General features: G+C 35.9%; 1 protein-coding gene across 6 annotated transcripts in view; it reads right to left on the reverse strand.

The window, feature by feature from the left end:
• Window positions 1–27,588, reverse strand: part of LOC129719507 (uncharacterized) — a 74,293-nt gene that overhangs the window by 31,865 nt on the left and 14,840 nt on the right. For 4 of the 6 annotated variants that reach the window (XM_055670900.1, XM_055670899.1, XM_055670897.1 and 1 more), the window contains exons 2-4: window positions 7,483–7,639; window positions 7,231–7,397; window positions 6,823–6,858 (exon numbers count right to left, since the gene is read on the reverse strand). In XM_055670900.1, coding sequence (XP_055526875.1) covers window positions 6,823–6,858; window positions 7,231–7,397; window positions 7,483–7,639 — 360 coding nt within the window. The remainder of the gene's footprint in view (window positions 1–6,822; window positions 6,859–7,230; window positions 7,398–7,482; window positions 7,640–27,588) is intronic. The other 2 variants (XM_055670898.1, XM_055670901.1) reach the window with 1 other exon arrangement.

Raw genomic sequence — 27,588 nt, forward strand, 5'->3', positions numbered from 1 at the left:
CTGTTTAACAATGAAGTGATAATGAAAATTGAAGAATCACAAAATTGTCCATCATTTTATCAATCCAACGACATATTGATTATTGTGATCCATCATGTGGTTACATCAGTAAAACCGTTTGAAATCTTTCATTCCGACGTTACATCTTGGTTGTAGTTTTCGCGGAATGTATCTCAATATAGTGCGGTTAGACGTAGTCCCACGTCAAAAAGTGGACTTCCTAAGAGTCATAAAATTTTTGAGTTGAAAGACTCTGCCAAAACTTATTTAAGAAAACACCCCACAGTTTAAGATCTCGAAGTTTCCTGAATTTCTAAGGCATTTGGTTTGAAAAAAAAATCGATTTCGGCAATTTCATGAACGCTCTGCCGTTTTTACTCTAAATTGAGTAAATTTTGACTCAATTTCGTTAAAAGTGGATCTACCCTCAACAGAGTAACCATGAGTTACTCACTTTTGAGTAGCATGGATAAATGTCAAAAACTGAGTACTACTTGCTCATTTCAAATTTAGCATGATTTAGTCAAATTGAGTAACTGTTACTCGGTTTCGTTAGTTTGACGTTCCTACGCAAAAGAAAACAATAAGAATTTCGGAAATTAAAATTTGAAAACAACGTAAGAAAAATCGTTAAAATGTTTATATCATATCAAGTTACCTAATTATTAATATTTTATATTATTTTCGTATCTTCCGCATTGCTTCGTGGAAAAAAGCTACAATTCTGTTAACATTTGTGCGGGAGCTGTAGTTTACCAGATTGTGACTGTTAATTTACGCATCATCCTTCCTTGCGTCGCGATGACATCTGATCGACCCGCAGCATGAAGACAAAGCCCAGCACTAGCGAGAGCCCAATTGTGGATAAATGCTCATCAGCGCTGTGTTTATTGTCCGGTGTTAGGAAGGTGCCCACGTATTTAACTTCAAGATTGCTTTCATCGTACAATGAACGCATTCCTTCTGATATTATGACTATAAGGGCCGTTCCCACAAACAACCCAGCACCAAACATAGACACATTTTTTAGTTTTCCCTCCGACAGCATCACCATTAACGGTATACTTCCAGCAATACAATTTTTTAGAATTTATATGGGCAGTTGTCCTCGGAGGGAGAAAGGGGGGGGGGAGTCAAAATCGTTAAAAATCTGTCCACGTGGTATGTGGATGAGCCCTGAGATTTTTGACGTAGAACTACGTCTCTCAGGAAGTTCGGCTACATACTCGGCGGATAAAGTGAAAAATATGTCCAATTTCAAACGCTAATAAATCGGTTAGTTTTCGATGGATTTCCTTCGTTCTTGCTGCAAAAGATTAGAAAATCTTCTAAAGACCTTCCCAAATGCAGAAAATTGTAATTTTATTATTCGAAGTATTGTACTATTGAAAATTGTCGAGCCAATTCGCAAAATTCGACATCTGATTGGTCGTAATATGATTGCTTTCTCGAGCACGGTCGATAGAATTATAGACCTAGTAATTTGGAATATTCTATAAGGCCTATATAAGAGCCTGTTTCAGCCGAAACTGCTCATATTAGTTCTATACAGCGACAATAGCAGTCCTCATTTAGCAGTATCAGCCGCAATGGCAGCGGATCGAAGCAGCAGCTGTGAAACGGATAGCAACAGTTGCAGCGGGTATAAGGTACGATAGTGGTAGGGCCAGCTAATGCAGCGACACTTCCTTAAGTAAAATGCTGCCTTTGTGCGGCAATGGGCAGCAACACTAGTAAATACATAAGCCGGCCACTTCCTTCAATGAAAAGTTGACTCATTTTGGAATATCTTATTAGCACTGTCAGTGATAACGTAAAGATGAGATCAGCATCTTATCCGATATTGAATTAAACAGCAAATTGTCCTTTTCAGGATAAATTAAATGCCCAATTGAAGAGTTAATATTTTCTCTCGAATTAATTACACTTTGTTTTGAATGATGAAATAGTTACAAATATGACTTCTGAAATACTGAATTTTCTTCTCCTTCAGTAATATGCAACACTTCATATCTGCATAAAAATTAAGTCACATAATCAAACTTTAAAAATTGTCAGGCTTCAATATGGCAAACAACTATACTATTGAAAATGGTAAATTCTTGTTCAAAATCAGATTTCGATTGCTCTGATTGGTCGTAATATGATTGCTTCCCCAAGCACGGTGGACAAAATTGTAGACCTAGTAATTCGGAATGTGCTGTTTGACCTATAAACTGCTCATATTAGTTCTAGACAGCGACTACAACAGTTCTTACTTAGCAGCAGCATCATTGCAGCGGATAGAAACGGCAACGGATAGCAATAACAGTTACAGCGAGTATCAGCATCGACAATGGCAGGGCCAGCTGATGCAACGGCACTTTTTTAATAAAAGTTGCCTTTGTGCGGTAGCGGGCAGCATCAGTAGTGGATACATGAGCCGGCACTTCCTCTAATAAAAAGTTGCCGTATTTTGACAACGCACAAACGTTTTGGGATTCAAAATATATGGGTTGTCAAATTTTCAGTGTGAAAACAGCTTTCAACTGTGTTGTCAGAAAAATGCCTCAGTCCCCTCTATCGGAATAACACACAAATGCAATCAACATTATATCCGATATGAAATTTGCGTTCCATTACTGTTCAGTGATATATAGCGGTAGCACTTCAACTCCTTCGGTAGCACTTCAGCTCCTATTTTGCAAACATATTCAATACAAGTAATATAACAAACAACCTTATGTAGTTATACGTCAACCTTTTTAAGTACAATTTTTTTTAATACAACAATTTTTAAGTAATACTATTAGTAAGAATGTTTTAGAAAATGATCTATTTTTGAGCACAATTCATCCTTACGATTGCTGTCATGTCTTGTTTTCAAGCAGTTATGATTGAATTAAATATTTGAAAAATACAGTATATTTTTCAGTAAAATGCTAATAGAACATTTTAATTTCATGTAGAAACACTTCTTGTGCGAAATATTTGCTCTGAAGTTGGAATTATTTGGAGAATTACAAGGCCTGTTTTGTATCACGATCGGAATAGCATTGAACTATGTAAACTATGTAGGCAGATATTGTTTATGATTTCATGTGATATTAATGATTAACATGTGACATGAAAATCTATGTACCTAGTCTAAATTGTTCGATCATGACACAATACTTTACATTTATCAGATTGGAAAAATGTTATTGAGAAAGGGAAGTTTTCAATTTCACTACAGCAGCGACTTGACGGAAGATGACGGCGATGATAAGAGATGCAAGCTGTTTACTGCTAAGCAGCTAAGAGATGTAAGCTGTTTACAGCTAAGCAACTAAAAATGTTTCCTCTTAGTTCTAACAATTTGAATGATCATTTGAAGCGAGCAGATCATTTACAGAGAATTCACATTTCACCGAAAGGAGTATCGAACGAGACTATTATTCTTTTGGTTGACGAAGCATGAAACCTTTCTGGAATGAACTACCAGAAAAAGTTGCACTTTCAGTGTTCACTAATTAATTTTTATGTGAAATTTCTTCGAAACGATAATTCACTGATTAACTGATGAGTTTTCAACATTGAAATATTTAAAAAACAACACCAAATATGTTTTATATGGATTGAAGCTAAAAATATGGCCATTCTCAGGAAAAACATTTGGTGGAACTAATATGCGATTTGTTTCAAGATGGGACAATTTGACCTTACTTTTTTCTAATTTTTTGGAATGAAAACAACATGCTTGTTAGGCCAGCATCGTACCTAGAGACCAGCTAGGAGAGGTAACTACAGCCAACACATTATCACAATTAGCCAACGTGGCCGGTCGCAACAATAAGTCAGGAAAAATAAGTTGAATTTCCGCTCGTTTGGGTACCATATTTAACCTTAATTTTTGTTTTCTTTGTATAGACTCATCACTGTGACCAGAAACATTTGATCCTTTGTGCCCATTGCCCCAGTGTTTTCTATGCTTCGCTCTCCATACTTATCATTTTGTATTTGTATTTTAGGTACAAGTGTGAGTTTCTAACCTTTCGTTTCATATTTACTGCTCTATTATACCGAGTCTTCTTCTCTCCTGTCATTACCGCTAATTAAATTCGCTGGAGACAATTCACAAACGTTTTTCCAGTTGACCAGTTCAATTCTAATAGAGGTTATCGGTAATGCGACCTAACCTCGTTCCTTTTGCCAATATCGTCAGTTTTAATTTCTTAGGAAGGACCATAATTCCCTTTGGCAGTTTTATTAGTATAAGAAGGATTTATTCTTTCAAGAGTCATATCGATAATCAATATCATTCTTCAAACTAATCTCATGCCCAGTGATGGAAACGAAACTAATATGATGCAATCATCGTTTAATCTCCACTTGTACACATCATGAAGTGTTACAGACCGCGACTAAACTTGAATCCTCTCAACATATAATGAAATGATGATATGGTGCGGAGGTTTCTGGGAGAAAATAAACACATGACTAGACTACATCTGCTCTGAGAAGCGATTCGCTCGTTGCGTATGTCTCTCCATATGCCGGTCGTTAGGGGAACAAAGAATAGCAGCAAAAGAATATGTCGCCTGAGCAGCAGCAGAGGTGTGGTGCGGTGAGAAGGAAAGTGTGGGGGAAGGGACTACTTCGGCAACGGTTGACTTGAGCGAGAGTAGGAGAGCATACATTGTCATTTTCTTTCTTTTTCTGACAAAAAATCTTATTCATGGGTAATTCGGTTTATTCGCGTTGAAAGAGATTTCGAAGGCTGTTCGCACCTACGTGAACTCTCGTATGTAATTGTAAAAATGTGCGTGATGACAAAAGTAAAAATAGTTCCTTCTCTCTTTTTCGCACGCAGAAACCAAACAAATATCAGCAACACAGTCAACGCGAATAACGTAACAAGATCTGATCGCTCTGTGTAACAGAGACGAATAACTTCATATACCGAGTTGTGCAAATTGAGAACCATATGTTGTGGTGTACGTTAACGACAAGCAATATATCGTAAAAAGGAAAGCAAAGAGAGTGAACCAACACCGATACTTTGTTATTCGCATACTGACGACGATGTCAACGCATCTTAGGCTTCCTTTATATGTATTCAAAATCGCTAGAGGTGATTTTTTTCCATCGCTGCTCATGCCCCACTCACGATTCCTTGCAGAGAACTATCATATTTATTAATCGTAACCAAACCGAATATTACACTGGTAGACAAAAGCGAAAAAAAGTGCAATAAAAATTTCTGTAGTAAATTATCATTCAGTGAATCGGAAAATTTTCACTGAACTTTTTCTTAAAAACATCGTTCAAATACTGAACTGAACTTATAATTATGGACTAAGTATTTCAAAGCCACAACTAACTATCCAAATTTGCAGAAAATGTTTTAAGCGCTCAACTATGAAACCAACAAGTATTATAGGTTTCTATTCGAAATGTAAAGTACCCATCGAAATATTACACCCTCCTGGCAGTCATGTCCTCTTGCAAAGAAGGTGGGTGGACTACGCATGCTAACATCGTAAATTCACAACCCCGCAGTTCTCAGTATCATTTGACGCTCGTTGTGGCCGCTGGCGTTGATGTCTCAATGTTCCATTTTCAATGTTACATCCGATTTTCACGGTTGGTCTCGGAGTGATCGCGGTGGACTGTTGGCGAAGGTTAATAGTTTTTTCTCGACACGTCTGCTAGTTTGTGAATGCACGAGTTGGATTTGCCTAACGTGGGTGAAAGCGCGAATTACCTAGGGCAGATCCAATAGGTTGACCAAATTATCTGTGCGAAAGTGTGCATGGATCTAGGAAACGCTACTCACCTTCACGGTTTGTTAGTTAATGTGAATTGAAATAATATATTTCATCATTTTTAGTGCTGTATAAACATGATACTTTTTGTTTTGAGTTTGTAGTTCGCGTTCAGGAATTCCACCCACCCTATGTCATACATACTTTGGCTTCATTTGTTGATCCGCGTAGGTTAGACGATGTCTTTCAGAAATAGAATTTTTGCATCTTTTGGAGTCATTTTGAGATCAAGGATAGACCTTTCTGGAGACTTCTGCTGTGTTAATGGCTTTTTAGAAGTCGACGTGTGAATTTGAGAATCATGTTCGCAAGTTGGCTTGTTACGAGTATGTGCAACTTGGGGTGATACAAACCGTAAGCGTTAAAAGGACAGACATTTGGATTGTCGGAAGCAGTGAACACGATATGTTATTCTTTCGTGGATAGAAGCTAGTTATGCTCATCGTTTTTTAACTACTATAATTACTGCATTTCGAAGAAATAATTTCAAACTGTTTCGGAGGATTAATAACTTTTCAAAGTTTTTGTTACGTTATGGTTCAAAGTTATTTTTAACACATCTGATTGAAATTCAGCTATTCTAAATATGAAAATTTCATTGAAATTAACCCAAAAAGTCGGGTGGGCTCAGAACCTGTTGATTATTACTAACCACGAAACAAATAACATAAAAATTTCTGCAATTAGAGATGGAAGGAAAGATTTTGATTTCTATTACCAGTAAACATTAGCGATACGCAAAGAGTTTTGTTTGTGTAAGGACGAAAATTATTACAAGAAATTATTTGGCAAAGGGAAGAGTCTCGTTTGTTTTTTCTACGATCCAGGAGAAAGTAATTAACTGCCGAGTAATTTTACAGTCTACGGTTTCGAACGTAACGGAAACACATGAAAGGTAGAACATAATTGAGAAATAAAAAACGGACAATAAACACAGAACAGAAAACATAATAGTTCACATTTCCTATGTTGATAGAAGGGGTTTGGGATCAATGCATTTTCCGCTTGGTAGCTGGTGCAAAAGTTGTACACTTACTGTTGTTTCCGGGTGGACAATTTTCGTGATTTGTGCCTACGCGGTTTGGGGGGCATTTTGCATTCGTTATCAACATTCATAATTGCATTTAACACACACAGTGAATTGTGTGCAGAAGCATATTTTGCAAGTTAGAGAAAGAAAAGAGAGAATAAATAATAAATCATAATTCAAGAATATTGTGACGGTGCTGAAATGAGCAATGTGAGATTTGTTTTTGTACACGTTATCACAAATTTGAGAAAATGGTGGCTTGTGAAGGTTAGTTTTACTAATCTAATATACTCATAGTTAGGTGTAGTCAATATAAAAAATATGTATAATAAGAAATTTTGTACTCTCAATTCCGGTTCATTCTGAGTAGTTTATTTTATGTATCTCAAAAAATATTATTACGAAAAAACTTACAGAAGAGAACGGCTACGTAGTCGGAGTCCTCGATGATTTTCGACAGAATCTTGGAGTTGACCTCCTCGATCCGATCCGGCAGATCCATTGCTTCGAGGGAAGTGAGGAAATCAAGCACGCCGGCCTCATCCATCAGGTCCCCTTCGTAGATGATGGGTTCTTTTTCCCTGTCGAGAGAGTAATAGAACACGATTGTTCAGAATTTAGGAAGAAGAATTTTCGAAGCTGGTGGCGTATTTCACCTGACGTTACCTGAAGTAGGTGAGGGCGGGGAATTTCGTGATGCCATACTGTTTCGCTAGTCGTTTGTCGTTGATTTTCACAAAATCAACACCGAACGAATCGGTGTCATCGTCTATGTGCTCGAGTTCGGCTAATACTGTGTCGCATGTCGTACAGCTGCGTGCATCTGAAGAACGTTGCGTAAAATGAAGTAAATTATACCTTTTTAACTCGGAGTATTTTACACCGATTGCTTGCTGGTCAACCGGAATTTTCGAGAGCTTTTGTCGGACTTATCAAATATTAAAGTTTGTTTGAAAATAGTTCCAACAGATGGTGAGAAACCGTTAACTCTGAATAAATATTTTATTCTACAGAAAGTAATAGTTTTTAAAATGTAGAGTGTTCACAAGCTTTTGACAGATAGAAAGTTTTCTTCACAGGAATGCAAGGAATTATTGTGTCACTAATTGTTCGAAGACTATATGCTCACAACTGAATGAGGAGGAAGCTTGATTGTTCGATTGGATGAATTGTTACAAAAGTTGGATGTTTTTGGATGTAATCACATCCAAATTGTGCGAATTAGGCGCATTTTTTTTTATTTAATTCGAAACCTGGATAAGGAATGTGTCTTAGCTTTAACGCAATGTTTGTGAAGCGTATAGTCATACTTTTTCCGATGCTTTGGTTAACAAAAAATGCAGCAATGAAAAAATACAGGATTTAGTATCTTCTTGTGTCTTTGTACTTGTATTGGTGAAGGCTTTCGAAAAACTTTATGCTGTTTGCAGAAACACGCAACCGTGGAAAGATCAGTTTCCCCTTCCATTAAATCCTTTAGAATTTATTGTTAGGCCATAAACAAGTTTACCTTTGATTTTATTGTACAGTTATTTGTTTTGCTGTCGTGTGATTGCTGCTATTTTTGTAAATTGTGCGAGAACTGCCAAATTATGCTAGTTAGGGAACACTGAATTGATGAGTTCGGTAATTTGATTAATTTTTTATGCAAAAACGGTATTTGTGTTTCTCGTGGAATCTGATTTCGGCACTGCAGCACTAGCTGGAAGAAGGCGACGAAAAAATTACCGAATATCTGTTCTAGTGTGCTAATTATTTTTTATTTTTGGGAAACATTTGATTTGTGTGCATAGTTTTTTTTTCGTTCATACAAGAAGTGCATAGTTGAAGTCACTTACCGGAATCGGCGATTCCATTTAATTGCAATCAGAAGAACCAAATTTCAAACGATTCGGGAAAATGATCGCTTTTGGATTTTAACAACTAATTGTTGATGAATTCAAAACGCTCGTCAATGAAGCCAGAGGAAGAGATAGAGAGGTGAGGAGTAAATGCGCATCCAATGACGTCATTATTTTTATTAAATTGCTGTCTAGTTGAAGTAGATTCACAACTATTTTGGTGTGGTCGATGAAAGAAATCATTATTATTTAGGAATTCCTAGTCCTTTTGTGCCAACTCATAGGAGTAAATCAAATAAAAACCTGATCAGAAGTCAAAAAGCAAAAGTTTATTAACCATGTTCTGCATAGTCTCATTTTGAAGTGTGATGCCTACTGAATCTTTCATGAGCTTCATGAGCATCCAGAAGTATTGTTTACCTTTGTTACAGCTGGTTGAAATCTTTGAAATTTTAGCTTTCTGTTGTTGCATTCGATGCTTCCGTACCGTTCACTTATTTTCAAAACAATCAAGTGCAACGTAGTAATTTCTCATCAAACCAACTATGGGGATTGTCAAAGAAGATTAGATTAATCAATCTGTAAACTTAAAAGACTTAGAAATAGCCTCGATATTGCCAGGGAAATACATAATCAGAAAAGTAACAAATCACTCGGTTATTCCATGAAACTTTTAGTCACAACTATTTATTATACTATGTTTTCGACCCATGATACGTTTCCAGTCCAAAAATATTTAAGAATAATTTTGATCAGGTTTGATGTTCTGAGTAATTGTACTGTGCAACTGTACCTACAATTTTGAGAAGCAAAATTAGTAATGGTATGATCAATTTTAGAAAGGGCTACAGAAATCCTAAAGGGGGCTATAGGCCCCACTAGCCCCCCGTAGTTACGCCAACGCACAATGGTCCAGAAACCAAATTTAGGGGGAAATTTGGGTCTAGAGGTCTATAGCAATGTTTCAGAGAAAAACTTTCTTCTACAAAGTTGTTACATATGATGAAGCACTTATTGAAAAATTATTGAAAATTAGGGTGACCAAAATTTTCGATGCAATCAAGTATCCAATTTTTTTATCTTTGTAGATAGAAGAAAAACTTGTTCTACAATGTTATAGCCACAAAAATTTTGAGTAACTTCATAAAAAAAAGAATAATTTTTCTTACAACTAGAAGTAATCACCTTTAATTTGATTCAAAAAGATCGAAAATCGATCAACTGGTTCAAAAGTTTTTTTTGAAATAAAATACATCGAATATAGCCGTTTTTTATGGTCACCCTATTTCGGAGCTAGTCCCTCTAATAACCCAACGAAAAAATACGGGTTTGATTATTTCCAACATAGATTCATCCCTGCGATTTTGCGTACAATCGAAGCACTTTGCGTGACCAACTTCGAAATAGGGTGACCATAAAAAACGACTGTGTTCGATGTATTCATTTCAAAAAAAATCATATCTTTTGAACCAGTCGATCGATTTTCAATCTTTTTGGATCAAATCAAAGGTAATTATTTCTAGTTATGAGAAAAAATACCCGAAAAATAAATCTGAGTGCTTTTATATGCGTAATATATAAAACTATTGAAATATTTGTCATGTTTTTAAATTGTATTTACTCAAATTTTAAAAATAACATATTTTTTAAAATTCCTCCATTTATAGAGTCAAGCATGCCCTTCAAAATGAGACCAAGAGATATTTTTTATATTTGCCCCATAAAGAATGACAAACAAATGAAAAACGCATGTTTATTTATAAAAACCATTAATAACTTGGAGTATAATTGAGATATTTACAATATCAGCATTGCAGATTGTTTCTCTTAAAAAGCTCTAAAGGTCGTTCAAAGACAGTTTTGAGGTGAAACTTGAAATTAAGAAGTTAGAGCGCAAAATGTGTTTTTTCAATATAAATCGGTTGTTTTCAAAGATAGAGAAAAACTTTTTTTACAAAGTAACTTAAATTTTTTGTACCTATATCATTGTAGAACAAGTTTTTCCTCTATCTACAAAGATAAAAAAGTTAGATACTTGATTGCATCGAAAATTTTGGTCACCCTAATTTTTGATAATTAAGCGCTTTATCATATGTAACAACTTTGTAGAAGAAAGTTTTTCTCTGAAACATTGCTATAGACCTCTAGACCCAAATTTCCCCCTAAATTTGGTTTCTGGGCCATTGTGCAATGGAGGATTCTTTAAATTTGAACAGGTTTCCCTCAACAAAACTGATATGAAAAAGAGAGTCACTCGAGAGTGGCTCGTGGATTCGCGTAAAATGTTAAGGTCGTTTCATTCAAAAAAATCTCCAAATTTTCGCCAACATTGTCCTTTTTGACATTTATTTTGCCAAAATGAGGAAAAGTGACGCCAACGAAATTCAATGAGAAAAAAGGAAATGTTTGCCATCATAAGACAGCGATTCCGCCTAGCTCAAAAAACAAAGTGGGGAGAATAACACGGTACCTTTTTCCAGTGATGACGCTTAATCCTGTTCTCTTTGTTATTGTAGTTACAAATTCTATGATGAATAGTGTAGTCTTATCACTATTTTAACGCTATTTTGTCACCCATATTTAACTCCGACTCCGATAACTCCGATTTCCGATTTACTTTTTTAACGGAATACTTCTATTTGTTCGACTTTCATATTGATCTTTTTCCATTGCGTAGTTAACTTTTTGACGTAGAATTACGTCTTATGGCAACATATATAGGGGTACAAATTAAAAAAAACCTAAATTAATCCACCTAGCGGTCAAACCCAGCCTTTCTCATTCAAACTTCTATTTGTTTCAATAGATTCATGTACGCTTCAATCCAATAAATGTATATTCACTCTAAAGGTTCTAAAATGTTGATGTAATCTATACATATAAAAATGCAGTCCGGTCTGTCTGTCTGTCTGATCCATATAGGCTCGAAAACTACCGAACCGATCGGCGTGAAAATTTGTATGTAGGGGTTTTTGGTGCCGATAAGGGTTCCTATGATAGTTTGAAACCCCTCCCTCTTTTGGAAGAGAGGGGTTCCATGCAAATGAAACATAAATTTTTGCACAACTCAAGAACAAACCGAGCAAATGGAACCGAATATGGCATGTGGATGTTTTAAGGGGTAACAAATATGTCCATAATGGTTCGACACCCCTCCCTTTTCCGGAAGGGAGGGGTTCCATACAAATGAAGCACAAATATCTGAATATCTCGAGAGCTAACCAACTAAATGGAACCATATTTGGCAGGTGAATGTTTTTAGTGGTAACAAATTTGTTCCATAATCGACCTTAGGCAACATTTTGGATTGTAAGATGGCAACTTCTGGTTTCTAGAAAGCAACCAAAATGGCCGGTTTCCATCCAATATAATATCCGGATCTAGAATAATACTCAGGAGCTAAAATCGATCGGAATTGTCTTCAAATGTCATTATGAAATCCTAAATGGCGGCTTCCGGTTTCGGGAAACAGCGGCAAACGAGCAAATACCACCAAATATGGGTATTTCCGGAACCGTAACGATGCACCGGAGCCACAAATCGACTTCAGACAACATTTTGAATTGTGAGATGGCAACTTCCTTTTCTAGAAAACGATTTGAAGTGGACGATTCCCATTAAATATGAGTATCTCCGGAACCAGAAAGATGGACAGAAGCTAAAAATTGATCACAGAAACAATCTTGAATTTTAAGATGGTGACTTCCGGTGTCTAGCAAATAGCCGGAAATGACCAAATACCATTCAATATGAATGTTTTCGGAACCAGAATTACGCCCAGATAACAGAAATTGATTTCACAGGCAATTCTAAAGTCCAAAATGACGACTTTCGGTTTCTGAAAAACAGCCCAAAGTGACCAAATACCACCCAATATGAGTATCTCCGGAGCCAGAATGTTGCGAGAAGCTAAAAGTTGACCTCAGACACCATTATGAATTGTAGGATGGCTACTTCTGGTTTCTGGAAAACAGCCAAAAATGGCCGATTTCTGTCTAACATGAGTATCTCCGGATAGAATGATACACCGCAGCTGAAATCGACCACAGACCCCATTTTTGATTCTAGGTTGGCGACTTCCGGTTTCTGGGAAACAGCCTAAAATGATCGAATAACACCCAAAATGGGTTTTTCTTCAACCAGAATGACGCTCAGATGCAAAAAATTATTTTAAATACGTTTGGGAAAAACAGCCTAAAATAAACAAATACTATCCAATATGAGTATCTCTGGAACCAGAACGATGCAATAAGCTAACAATTGACCTCAGGCACTGTTTTGAATCGCTAAATGGCAACTTATAGGGAATAGTCGAAAATGACCAAATAATACTCAACATGGATATTTCCGTAATCGAGATGATGCATAGAAACCAAACATTGACCCTCGACACCATTTTGAATTTAAAGACGACCACTGTTAGTTTCTGGAAAACAACCAAAATAACTAAATACCTCCCAATATGAGTATTTCCGGTATTAGATTGATGCCAGAAAATCTGCTGAAAATGACCGAATACCACCCAATATGAATATATTCAGAATTAAGGCGATGTACAGAAGCCAAAAGTCGAGAATGTTGTCATTTCGATAAAACCAATCATTTTAAACGATTTTTCATTTGACTTTGATCATATCTTATGGCTGATTCGTCGTGCATTTGCAGATTTTAAACACATCGCAAGGAATCAATGAATTTGAAACGTTCAAATAGTACGATACCACATTTAAATTATGTTGAGGCCACATATATCGATCAAAGCAGGTATAGTTTTAAATAGTCTTTGAATTTCTTTTCTTTCCTTAACTTTTGAGCCACATATCAAATTGTTATGAAGTTTGTTATTTGTAAGTTTGAGAGATGATTCGTTCGTATGACACTAGTTATGTTCAAATAAGTCATATAATCTTTGAGATAATAGACTTTTGTTGTTTTATTGACAATTTAATACATAACGGTCGCTTAAGTTCGATTATAATCAATTAAAATGGGAACGTATAGGGCAGCCAAAATTTGAAACCACGTGTTCAATCATAATCCATCAGTTAACCCTTAACTGGCCCGCTTATCTGATAATAATATTGATCAAATCGGTTTTGTAGTTTCTGAGATAATGAAGTTTCGTGATTTTCACATTTCGATACATTACAGACGAAGTTACAGTTCGATTAAAGTAAAATTAAATGGGGTGTTATGAGGCAGCTAGACTTATTATTTGACACTAATTTTGTAGAAATCGGGTCAGCCATCTCTGAGGAAAATGATTGAGTCCAAGTAGTCTCCGGAATATGTTCCTTTTCATAGCTGGATTTCACATTTTTAAACATAACATGAAAAGTAATAGTCCGATTGCAAAACAAATCTATAGGGTCTTATGGGGCAACTAGACGTTCCATTTGACACAGATTTTATGAAAATCGGTCCAGCCATCTCAGAGAAACATGAGTGAGATTAAACAGTATTCAGAACACGTTTCTTTTCATAACTTTTGAACCATATATTCAATCTTCATAAAATTCAGAAGTTGAGGGTATTTCAGGTAGCTCGTTCATTTTTGTTCAAATCGGTTGTGTAGTTTCTAAGATTATGATGTTTTATGATTTTTACATTTTGATACATAACCTCTAAACTAAAAATCTGATTACAATGAAATCAATAGGGTCTTATGGGGCAACTAGACCTTTCATTTGCAATTAATGTCACAAAAATCGGTCCAGCCATCTCTGAGAAAAGTGAGTGAGAATAAAAATCTGCACATACACACACACACTTATACAGAAAATGCTCAGCTCGTCGAGCTAGGTCGAGTGATATACACTAAGGTAACTTTTTACGCGGTTTTTTTACGCGTTTTTTTTACGCGGATTCCGGAATTTACGCGGTATTTTTTTTTTTGCTCGGACTTCGGTTTATCTTCACTCGGATTGCAAAATTAACGCAGGGTTTTTTTACGCGGCACGAATTTCCCGCGTAAAAAGCGACTTTAGTGTATGCCATTTGGCCCTTTGGAGCACTTTTATAATTTCGGTTTTGCAAGTGATTGCTATACCTTTCTAGGAGAAAGGCAAAAAACCCGAATCACCGCGAGCGTCACGAGAACGGTCCACTTCCAAATGCTCAAAACTCAGTCAGTCCAACGGATACCATTCGTTCTTACAGCAATCGATTGGAAAATCATCTTTGCCTCCACCAAAATGCGGAAAATTGTGATTTTGTGGTGTTAACTATTGTAATATTGGTAATGTAGAGCCTTGTTGAATGCATGTGTTGACCAATCAGAGCTGAAACAAGGCCTGCTTCCTAAGCACAGCCGATGTTGAAGTATACAAACAAGTTGAATCGGTAGCCGGTTTGTTGCTGTTGTTCGCTCTAGTCCGTAAAGATAAAATAGATAAAAGAGGAACGAATTTTCGTCCTTCCTAACAACTGTGAGTACCTTTTTGATGTGCATCATACCCTCTGCTGCTGCTGAGAGAGCAGCAGCGGAGAGTGAAAATTTATCTGGCGAAAAAACGTTCTTAATTTGATATAGCAAAGTCCAGTGAATCTTTTGTAACTAACTCATCCGCATACGGAAGATAAGTGAAGTGAATTGCTCAGTGAACATCTGACATTAACTAATGAGCCTATACTTAGAAAATACAAGGCACTAACCGTTACGGAACTGTCACACCAGAACGTACCATACAGTTCGCCCGTGAGCAATTTTCGCTGAAACCGTCCCACTGGTGACATGAGGTCTTTAAAAAATGATATTTTTGTGTAATTCTTGATCGTTTTATTGATTTATTTCTCTTGAATTTGTCATTCAACCCCCTGCAACCAACACACAGTTTTGAAGAGGAATGATAGAGCTTTCATTTGAAGTAGAAAAAAATTGGCCGCCATCTTGGATATCGCCGCCATATTGGATTTCATCAGAAAAACATGTTTTTGAGCAAGTTTGCAACCACCGATTTTAAATTTGACATCACCGTTGGGAAGCTGAGAAAAAATGCTTCAAGATACATCCAAAACATTAGCTGAACATTGAGTTTACCTTGTCATTCTGGTCATTTTTCAAAATCGAGCTTCATCAAATCAACGCCATTATCAAATCAACGCTATATTCTGAGCCTGCGGCGCGTGTCTGTGTGTAGTGTATATTCGGGGCCATCCATATTCCACGTGGACCGATTTTATCCCGAGTATATCCCGAGTAATATGGAGAAGATTTGCGTATGCCAGCGTAATTAAAGTAAGAGCAGAATCATCAGTTTTTTGATCCCTAGCTAATTTTTATCGACGAAATGGGTACGTTCGCTCCCTTAAGAAATTCAGCCAATTGATTAAAGACTACTCAAAAATTACGGTGCGTGGGTGCACGCACTACCTGTGGACTAGGAATACTGACTGTCCACATCATACGCACACCATAGGCTCAGCATATTGCGTTGATTTGATATTGGCCGCGCGTCATGCGTTGAACTGTTCGAAGCTCGATTTTGGAAAGTGGCCAGAATGACAAAGTAAACTCAATGCTCACCTAATGTTTTGAATGTATCTTAAAGCATTTTTTCTCAGCTTTCCAACACAGAGAGATTAAAAGGCGCGTTATGGCCGGAAATCACGCTTACTTTGGACTGCGGAAAACGCTTCGATCGAATAAAACTCGCCCCTCCGCAAATCCACCATCTACAAAACACTTATAAGACCGGTAGGTCCTTGCTCGTGGAGGACCAGCGTGCCCTTGGGGTTTTCGAACGGAAAGTGTTGCGTACGATTTACGGTGTGGTGCAGATGGAAGATGGGACATGGAGACGACGAATGAACCACGAGTTGTATAAGTTGCTGTGGGAAGCCACTATAGTCCATACGGCTAAAACCGGGAGGCTACGGTGGGCTAGGCATGTCGTAAGGATGTCCGACGAGAACCCATTCAAAAAGGTTCTGGGTAACGCCCCAATAGGAAAGCGGCGTCGTGGCGTGCAACGTGCACGGTGGATCGACCAAGTGAAAGGAGATCTCCGCAGCCTACGCAATCTGAAGGAGTGGCGACGAGCAGCCATGCATTGAGTACAATGGCGGCGGCTCTTAGAAACAGCAAAGGCCACATAGGCCTTCGTCTGATTATCAAGCAAGTTTCTCATCGCCCCCGAACGCGACAAGAACGGTGTAAAATCGATATTGTTTGACAGAAGCACTATAAACCTTTGATATAACCTACATTGCTACTCGAGTTTAATCGTTTTATTATTCAGTGATTTTAGAATGATTTGTGTGGTAATAATTTATTAAATTTGTGTAGGCTTTTTTAGTTCGGGGTGTCGCATGTGCAATGTATAAAATTCATTCAAAACAAGCTGGTGAAAATTTGATTCGAAGATGTGTTTTTTGACTTGTCGGATGTTTTTTTTGCTCGTTTTCTCGTTACCTTGGTGCAGTTCGTGCGAAAGCGAGAGGAAACAAATGGCGGTGAAGCATTGTGGTAAAAACCGATCTCTTCTCTACCACAATTAGGGAGCCTATACATAGAGAGAGAACTGATGGAACTGATAACATCAGCGAGCTGTATGATTTTGCATTGTCGTTATTCGTTTTATTGTGACAGTTCTCATAACGGTGAGCACTTTGTCTTCTCTCTGTGTATAGGCTCACTAATTGTGGTAGAGGAGAGATCTTTTTGCCTTTCTCCTAGAAAGGTATAGCAATCACTGGCAAAACCGAAAGTATAAAAATACTCCAAAGGGCCGAACAGCATATATCATTCGACTCAGTTCGACGAGCTGAGCGTTTTCTGTATGTGTATGTATGTGCAACTTTTTATTCTCACTCACTTTTCTCAGAGATGGCTGGACCGATTTTCATCAAATTAATTGCAAATGAAAGGTCTTGTTGTCCCATAAGACCGTATTAAATTTTATTGTAATCGGATTTTTAGTTTAGAGGTTATGTATCAAAATGTAAGAATCATGAAACATCATTATCTCAGAAACTACACAACCGTTTTAAACATTGATTTCAAATGAACGAGCTTCCTGAAATACCCTTGACTTTTGAATTTTATAAAGATTGAACTTGTGGTTCAAAAGTTATGAAAAGAAACGTGCCGAAGACTGTTTAATCTCACTCATGTTTTTCAGAGATGGTTGAACCGATTTTCATAAAATCAGTGTCATATGGAAGGTCTAGTTGCCCCAAAAGACCCTATTGATTTGTTTTGCAACCGGATTATTACTTTGCCTGTTATGTTTAAAAATGTGAAATGTGTTCATATTTTATACTTCAATTACAACATCAATATTAGGGTGCCAATCATCGTATGGAAAAAAAGTGACCAGATAATTTAAAAAAAAACCCTATACAAAATGTTCACCTGTCGAAAAAACACCCTGTGCAAAATTTCAGCTCAATCGGACTTAAAATGGGGTGGCGCAAAGCGATTGAAGTTTGGCTTTTTTGAGAACCGAAAAATCACCCAATGGGGGTACGTGGAATTTCGGTTTTCGATTTTTTTTTGATGCCAAATGACTTAAAAACGCATCAAACGTCGAGAATTGCTGTCATCTGAAAAAATTTTTTTTTGCAAAAATCTACTCTCTGTCGTTTTTTCAATTGTCGTTTTTTCAATTGTGGAAGGTGGAGTTCAAAATGTTTAGAATTTATATTTTGAATTTGATCACTAGTCTCTCGAAATAGCTTGTATAATGATATACACTATAACTAGCATCGAATACATTATGATTCATTAGGGTGGTTCATTTATTCGACATAGGGTGGTTCATTTATTCGACATAGGGTGGTTCATAGGGTGGTGTAAAATGAGTATAAAATGAAAAAAATCACTTTTCACTGAATACCAATAGAAAAATTCCTGAAAATATAATATTTGTTATATCATTGTCGTTAGGGTGGCAATGTTGAATCGGAAAAATTATAAGTAAAATGGCAAAATATTACAAAACAAATTTACAAAATGTATCAAACTACTCTGTGCAAAAAAAAATTATCTCAACCAAAATTAAGATTGGGTCCGGTAAATAGTGAATGCTTTAATGTCATTTGGAATTTGAATATTTGATACATGGAATTTGAATATTTGAAAAATGCTTTCGATTCCAAGTGTCTTAAAAGTACATGATACGGTGGAAACTGATGGAATATGTTTTATTTTATTGTTCGAAAATCTACTCTCTAAGAAACTTGTACTTGTTCTTTCGAATGTTGTACCAGACAATTTATTCGTTTTATTTACCACAATAATGTCCTTTGCCAACACTTGATTGAACACACAGTGCTCTGGCTTATATAATCGGACAAAAGACTGTATCGATGTTATTCAGTATAATAAGAGTATAGGGATCTCAATCAGATACGCAACACAATTGACTCGTACTTTCTGGGTTTGCATCGTTTTGACAGTTCGACCATACATTTTCTGTCAAGATTACATCTTCAGAACGTGAACGTGCTCATTGGCTGAAACTGTGCATAGAAGTTTTTATAGGCAAAAGATGCCATTTTGTGCTATTGGTTTAATTTTTTGAAACACAACTCATTTTTGAAAAGCTATTAAAAAATGCTATTTCGGATAGGTATTGATGATTACAAAATTTTTTAGAGCCAACACGGTTTGTTTGAGCGGTGTGACAACTTCGGCAAAGTTGTAGATAATAGTTTTGTTTTAAAAAAAAAAGAAAAACAAAACACTCTAAAAATAAATTATTATTTAAAAACAAAAATAAAAGAAAGTTCTAAATTAATTATCCAAAACAGCCCATTTAAAAAAAACTGATTTCTTTTCATAAAAACTACGAAAGTTTACCTGAACAACGAAACCGGCCATGAAGAAATCAGAAAAAAAAGTTATAATATTTTCTAAACTTTTTTCTTTCACAGGGTACATTTTTTTTGGAAGAACCAAGTTATTATTTACAACTTTGCCAGATACACTATGCCGATCAAATAAACCGTTTTGACTGTAAAAATATTTTGAATTCCTCATTAAGTGCTCTATTGGAAATTGAAATATGTTTGCAGTCGAAACGGTATAGTGTCTTCGGCAAAGTTGTAGATAATATTTTGTCTTTCAAAAAAATATGCCTTTTAATAAAAATAATTGGAAATATATTTTTTTTAATACTTTTTTTTCGAAAAATAACTTATTTTTCTTGATTTCTAAATGTTGGACTGGTTTCATTGTTTTAATAATCTTTTGTAGGTTTTATTAAAAAAATCAAGTTTTCAAAAAATGAGCCCTTTTGAATAATTAATTTTTAATCTTTCTTCTAACTTTTTTTTTGAATAAATCATCTTTAAGTGTAATTTTTTTGGAAAGACAGAATTATTATCTACAACTTTGTCGAAGACGTCACACCAATCAAACGAACCGAAGTGCTTTTTTTATTGTATACTCATTTTTCACAATATTATGAACCACCCTATGCCGAATAAATGAACCACCCTAATAAAACATAATGTATTCGACGCTAGTTATAGTGTATATCATTATACAAGCTATTTCGAGAGATTAGTGATCAATTTCAAAAGATAAATTCTAAACATTTTGAACTCCGCCTTCCACAATTGAAAAAACGACTCAGTCCCAGAGAGTAGAATTTTGCAAAAAAAAAGATGGCATCAATTCTCGACGTTTCATGCGTTTTTAAGTCATTTGGCATAAGAAAAAATCGAAAACCGAAATTTCACGTAATAAATTTGAATGAGAAAGGCTCGGTCTGACCGCTAGGTGGATAATTTTGGTTTTACAAGAGATACGGCGTTCAGTTCAACATCCGAAGACCAGAAGCTGAGTGCTCCTTGTTCTATTTTTTTTTCTAGAATTCTACACAACGACGAAAAGGGGCAAGGTGGCAGAGATATTTATAAACACTAAATTGTCAAAATTCGCAAAGAAATATCTGCACTGGAAGGCGATATGCTCGTGTGGAGAGAAGAGCAGCATTTTTGTAAAAAACTGGCACCACCAACCAGGAAAATTACGTTAACGAGTGCCTCCAAAAACGACTCCTGCCGTTCCTGCAAAAGGAAGACCCGAGCATTCGTTTTTTCGCAGAAGAACTAACCAATTTTTTTTTAATAATGTAAGGGAACATCCATAAATGATGTAGCATTCGAGGAGGAGGGGAGGGGGTAGCAGTTTTGTAACGAAATGCGACAAGGGGGAGGGTGGGGGTTCAGGCCAAGCTACGTAGCAAATATGAAACTGAGAAAAAAATAAAACAATGTATGTTTTTAATACTAAAATATACAAAAAATGTTCATAGAGGGGGGGATTCTTATAAAGCTACATAATTATCTAGAGGCGGGTCTGAGTTTGTGATGTAATACAACGATGGAGGAGAGTGGGAGGGTTGCAAGAGAACCTAACTTTTTTTTTGAATAAATAATTTTTTAAGTGTAATTTTTTTGGAAAGACAGAATTATTATCTACAACTTTGTCGAAGACGTCACACCAATCAAACGAACCGAAGTGCTTTTTTTAATTTTATACTCATTTGGTCGTTCCACCGTTTCTAACAATGAAAATTGCACAATGATAATGTGTTACTAGTTCCATTCCAAGCACCTTTCATCCGGTTAATTTTGCATTTTGTTAGTTCGACCAAACACAGAGTGCAACGACAAGCAGTCTACCTAACCTAAGCGAAGCTAAGCATTTATGCTCGATTCATCGACACACTCAGCGATGCCAACCTTTTTTCAAGAAAAACTGGAAGAATTCAAAACAAAAAAAAAAACTATAGAAAACTGGACATAGAAATTTGAAGCTTCTGCAGAAATTTGTTTGATTCTCGGTTCAAAAAAGTTGCGTAAATAACAATTAAATGTGAATGTAACAATAACCATTTTGGTAATTTTCCCCAAAATTCGCATACGGGCAGTTCAATGTGTGCGAGGGAGTTGATTTGATTCGGTCAGGGCGAATTAAGTCTGGCGTACTCGAAATTTTGAGGATGCGACTGGAATTTCGATTTAAACCAGAAAACTGAAGGGCATGAATGCACGAAATCTTGTAAAGACCAAAAATTTAAAGGGAATGAATTCAATAAATAAGGTGACGAATAGAGAGCTGGATGAAACTGGAACAATTTTTTAAAAGCTGGAGATGTTTCACCTTTAGCTTTATCGCTGGCGTGCCCAAAAAACTAGAGATATCCAGGAAAAACTGAAGGGTTGGCAACGCTAGACACGCTCATAGTGTTTGATTTCAACCTGTTCCGCTAATTTTAGGGCAGTTGTTATTTTTTAACATTCATATACCTTCATACATACATATTTTGATTTTCTTCACCATGTTATTTATTGCTAACCCACACCTTGGTTTAATTCTAGTTGCGGTATTCGTACTACCTTAAATTACATGCTCGCTTTTATTCTCGGGCAAGCCGGTTTCAAAGGCAAATTGTTATGGTACTATTTTACCATTAACGCTCTCTGTCGATGGTAAGAATATCGACAGATGAGTAACAAACTACCAATAGGTAAATGAGAAGTAAAACTGTACTTATAAACTGTGCTTGCAGCGTCCTCGACATAACCAGTGCCAACTGGCTGTCTGTGCAGATCGAGATCATTCATTCAATCACTGAAAGGGGAGATTCCTGCAAGTTGTTTTTCGCATGTGTTTTTTTGGACTCTTCACAAGAAACGTGTCAGTCACGAGCTTGGCGCCTCTGTCACACCACGAGTCCCTTTTCGATTTTGCATAGAATTTGATGCTAAACTTTTTTTCCAAACATTCCATCGTCGTTAAACGGGAGAACAAACTATATTATTTTGAGGCTAAGAAAACTGTGCGCATTCCTTTTTTCATATTCATCTTAATAATTCCTAACAACGAGCACCCATTTGTGATTTCGAAATACATTCAACTGCATGTTACTGAAGATAAAAACACAACAGCTATTCTATCTTGATCGTTTCCTCTGTCTCTATGCTTTGCATGCTATTTTTATCACGACACTAGCTGTGCATTCCTGTAGATTTTTCTTGTTGCTGGTGGTCAGCTAAGGTTGGTTGTGAACAAGCTAATGGGAGTCAAAAGGTGGTTGCTTTAGAACAAAGTATGTTTCAGCACACCATGCTTTTAATTCGCAGTGCTTCAACGAATGATTCCAGCAACAGGAAGAGTTGATGCAGTAAAATTTTAACGTGTACATTGTGTCAAGGGTCTGTTCTGCTTAATAATCTACAGGTTTGGTGTTAAAAATTTTCAACTTTTGGCAACGATCGCTGTTGTACTGTACCTTCCCCCGCTGAGCTTTCCCGCCTGTCTGACACTGCAAGTACGGGGGAGTGGCCGTTTACTGCCGCTGGTTGGGTGGTTAGTCATCAACCAGTGCTGCGCGGGGTCGATGTTTTCCATTGCCGTGGAGTAAGCTAAAAATACTTCTGCTAATAGAATATTGCAGTACGTCAGACTATGCGTCAGTCTCAGCCGTAGCCGATAGGCGGTCGAGTACAGTAGAAACGTTGCTTTGAAGGGTGTACCTTATACGCAGTGGTGGGCACCGCTAATCGAAAATTTAGCGACGCTAATCGCTAAGTCGCTAACCGGAAAATTTAGCTCGATAATCGCTAAACGCTAAACGCTAAACCCACATTAGCGGAACTTTCGCTAATCGCTAATCGCTAACTTTTCAATATATAAATAGTCATATCGTTATATTTATTGCTCGTGTTTTGTAAGATTTGGACCACTTTGATCTTTTTTGGTTGAACAAATGAAAACAATTACTTTTTAAAGCTATTTACAGTAGGGGGTTCACGAAACGGTATCCATATTTGATTTTGTAAAAACAAGAATAACAAAAGTTGTTTAGCTTGCATTGAAAATACTCTTAGGAATGTTTTCATAAAAATTCAAATATTATCTGAATCGAAAAAGTAGAACCAAAGTTGTCAGAATTTCAAGCGCATTGCAATTTACCAAAGTACTTGTACCTTGTTCTTCAAAATGCTCCTGTGGCTTGTACGATAACTGGAACTCCATTCTAGGGTAAAAAACTGACAAACGTAACTTTCGCATTAAAGTATGTTCATCTTTCGAAGCAATTTACGTACGCCATCAGCAATTCACAGTTTTTCTAAATATTTCTATTGTCGCTTCTCTACAAAATTCAGCGAATTAGCGATTAGCGTTTCGAAGGCCAAAATTTTAGCGACGCTAACAGTTTCGCTAACCAGCTCAAAAATTAGCGAAATCGATAAATCGCTAACTGAATTTAAACGTCGCTAATTAGCGAATTAGCGAATTAGCGGAATGGTGCCCACCACTGCTTATACGTGCTTTTTGAAGGGGGTTTTGTAGCTTAGGTTTTTAAAATAAATATTAGTAAATAATGAGTTTGCGTGGCCAATCACAAATGGTAACTTCTCAACACTGTTAGAAATTTGTAATTTCAATTGTTAGGATTTGTTTGCTTTCGCAATTAGGACTTATCACTCGTAGAGATTTAAACCTACTTGTCGAAAAAGGAAAATAAACTTACAACTAACTTAATTGCTAACTTATTGGCTATGAAGAAAGCTAATCGTAGCAATTGAGGATTGCAACGATTTTTGTCGAGAATTGGTAATAATTTAATTTATCATAGCTTCTAATGTTTGAACACCTGTTAGTCTATGTAACTAATTAGAATGTACCAAACCAAGAAGGACGCTTCAAAATCATTTTCAGAATTTCTGCTGAATCCTTTGAAGCGTTTTCGTCCTTGTAAAACAACAACTTGACCAGATGGGTACAGCATAAAGCATTGCTGGTCTGAAAGTTTGTTTGAAAATCAAAAGTTTATTCTTTAAATAAATTTTAGAATTCTTGTTAATGAGAGGATATAAACATCTTGTATATGTGATGCACTTCATACCTTATACGTGGTACTTCGAAGCTTTACAGGGCGAAATATAGTTTTGCGATGTAATCTATTCTGATGTATATTATGTTAAGAGGAATATTGATTTGTGGAAGATTTTAAACGTTATTAATTTTGTTGAAATACAATTCTAGAAAAACATTTCAAAAGGTCCAGGTAAGATTTCCACTAAATGTTCTATTTTGAATAAAAAGAATATTACTTGCGGGACTAATAACGCAATAGATTTTATTCTAATACAAGGCATGTTTTAATTGATGGTGAATACCTACATTTGTTATGCTATTTCTAGATAAACATTTCAAAAGGTTCTATCTGCTTTCATCGTTTTTCCGGAGAGTCTTTTCATTTGTATGATGGTTTAACTTTAGTAACTGTCCCAAGTGTGATTTTTGTTCAGAAAGCTAGAGTGTTCCCTCCGATATCAACTTGTGCAAATAACGTGTCATAAAAGGTGTTTAATAAGTTGTGGTGATTGAATGAAAGTGATCGGTCAAAAAATCGGTCAGAGCAGATAGGACCTTTTGAAATGTTTCTCTAGATTTGGGTTATTAGGTACACGATGTGAATTTTGTTTATAAAATAAACATCGTATCAAATAAAGCACATCTAGTTTTCATTTGCTGAACCATATTTTATTTCTAGAGAAACATTTCAAAAGGTCCTATCTGCTTTGATCGATTTTTTGATCGATCACTTTCATTCAATCACCACAACTTTTTGAACACCTTTTATGACACGTTATTTGCATCAGTTGATAGCGGAGGGATCCCTCTAACCTTCTGAACGAAAACCACGCTTGGGAGCGTTACTAAAATTGAACCATTACCAAAATGAAAGGATGCTCCGGAAAAACGATTAAAGCAGATAGGACCTTTTGAAATGTTCATCTAGATTTGTCATTCGAAAATATTTTTTTTTTGTTTTGGTTCATTAACGATTTAACCATGTTTCTGAATTCAATTATGTGAATTCACTTTCACAGATTCTTTCCCGTCAACCGGGCATCATTTGGTTCTCTTCATCAGTAGCAAGAAAAAAGAGAGAAAGCTTGTGAAACTGTTCAAGTTTCATCTAGTTTTTTGCTATGAATTGCAAGAACACGTACTCTATTACACAGCCATACGAAGTATAAGTGGAATCCTGATGCCATCAGTTCCGCGTGCTCCATAGTATATCAATACTAATGATGCAATTTTTCCAGATGTGTTAGATGTGTTTTTGTATACACGATTGAGGCTATAATAAATGTTGTCGCTGATTGTGTGAGAACATAAGGTATCGAAACAATTGCTTTTTGCTTGCTTCCATATTTGCTGCAAAATATGTTTGAACTCTAAATCTGATTAGAATGTATATTTGATTTATAACGTGTTTGGCAAAGTTGTAAATAATAAGTTTACTCTTTTTAAAAAAAAATGCACCGCAAAAAATACAAAAAAGCTTTTTTTAAATTTAATTTTTGTTTAGTACAAGTCAAAAAAAAAACTGTTTTCAATCAACAACGAACTTGCAGAAAAATTAACACAATTGTTGCTTACACCACAGCTGAGTTAATCAAGAGTGGTAAATCACTCTAGTGAAAATACACAGAAATACACCGCGGTGCACACTGCGGACATACACTCGATAGCAATCGAAGAGCAAACATGCGCGACGTTCGGCTGGATTTTTTTTTTAGCTTCGGGATGCAAAGAAAACAACGCAATTTACTTTCTTACCTAGATGCTAGCCTCATTTGATATATGCTTGAGAAACACACAGTAAAAGCACAACAGTGAGCTCTGTCGTGTAGTTTTAGTACGTCCTCTCGTGTGAGAGATATTTCAGATTCCACACAGGTGTTTTTTGCGAGCTCCTCTGATACACACGATTCGCTGCTCTTTTCAAGCAAGTACGTCGCTTTGCCCCTAATTCACAATGGTCTAGAAACCGAGTTTAAGGGGAAATTTGGATCTAGAGCTCGAAAGCAATATTCTAGAGAGAAACTTTTTCTACAAAGTAATTACATATAATAAAGCGCCTACTGAAAAAATATCACAAATAAGGGTGACTCGAATTTTCGATAAAATTGAGTATCTAACTTTTTTATCTTTGTAGATAGAAGAAAAAGATGCTCTACAATGTTATAGATCCGTTAATCTTTATCGTTATCTTTAAAAATGACCGATTTAGAAAGAAAAACAAAAACCCCACATTTTTCGCTCTAACTTTTTCACTTAAATTTTTTATGTTAAAATTGTCTTCAGATGACTTCTAGGGATTTTCAAGAGAAACAATTTGCAATTCTGACATCGTAAAAATCTCAATTCTCCTCAAAGTTGTTGATGTTTTTCATTAAAAAATATTCCTCTTTTATTTGTTTGTCGTTCTTTTTGATGCAAACATAGAAAATATCTCTTGATCTCAGTTTATAGAGCATATTTAACTTTATACATGGAGAAATTTTCAAAAACATTTTACTTTTTATATTTGAGTAAATTTGATTTGAAAACATAACAAAAATTATATAAACTTCATCGATTTTGCATGTAAAAGCACACAGATTATTTTTTAACATTTTTTCCAGAACTAGAAAAAAAATAACTTAAATTGATCCAAAGAGATCGAAAATCGATCAACTGGTTCAAACGTTATGAAGTTTTGAAAATAAAATACATCGAATAGGGCTTTTAGGGTTTTTTTTTATCTAGGAACTCGTCGCCGACCCTACGAAAAAATACAGGTTTGAATATTTCTGGCGAAGATCTATCATTGCAATTAAGATTGCAATGTGCACAATTGAAGCACTTTGGGTGACCACTTTCGAAATAGGGTGACAATAAAAACGGTTTTTTTGATGCATTTTATTTAAAAAATTCGCAACTTTTGAATCACTTGATCGATTTTTGATCTTTTTTGATCAAATTAAAGGTTTTTTTTTTCTAGTTTTATGAAAAAAATACTCAAAACGTAATTCTGTTTGCTTTTACATGCAAAAAACATAAAAATATTACAATTTTTGTCATGTTTTCAAATTAAATTTACTCAAATTTAAAAACTAACATATTTTTGAA

Source organism: Wyeomyia smithii, chromosome 2 (genome assembly GCF_029784165.1).
Source record: "Wyeomyia smithii strain HCP4-BCI-WySm-NY-G18 chromosome 2, ASM2978416v1, whole genome shotgun sequence".
Taxonomy (NCBI): Eukaryota; Metazoa; Arthropoda; class Insecta; order Diptera; family Culicidae; genus Wyeomyia; species Wyeomyia smithii.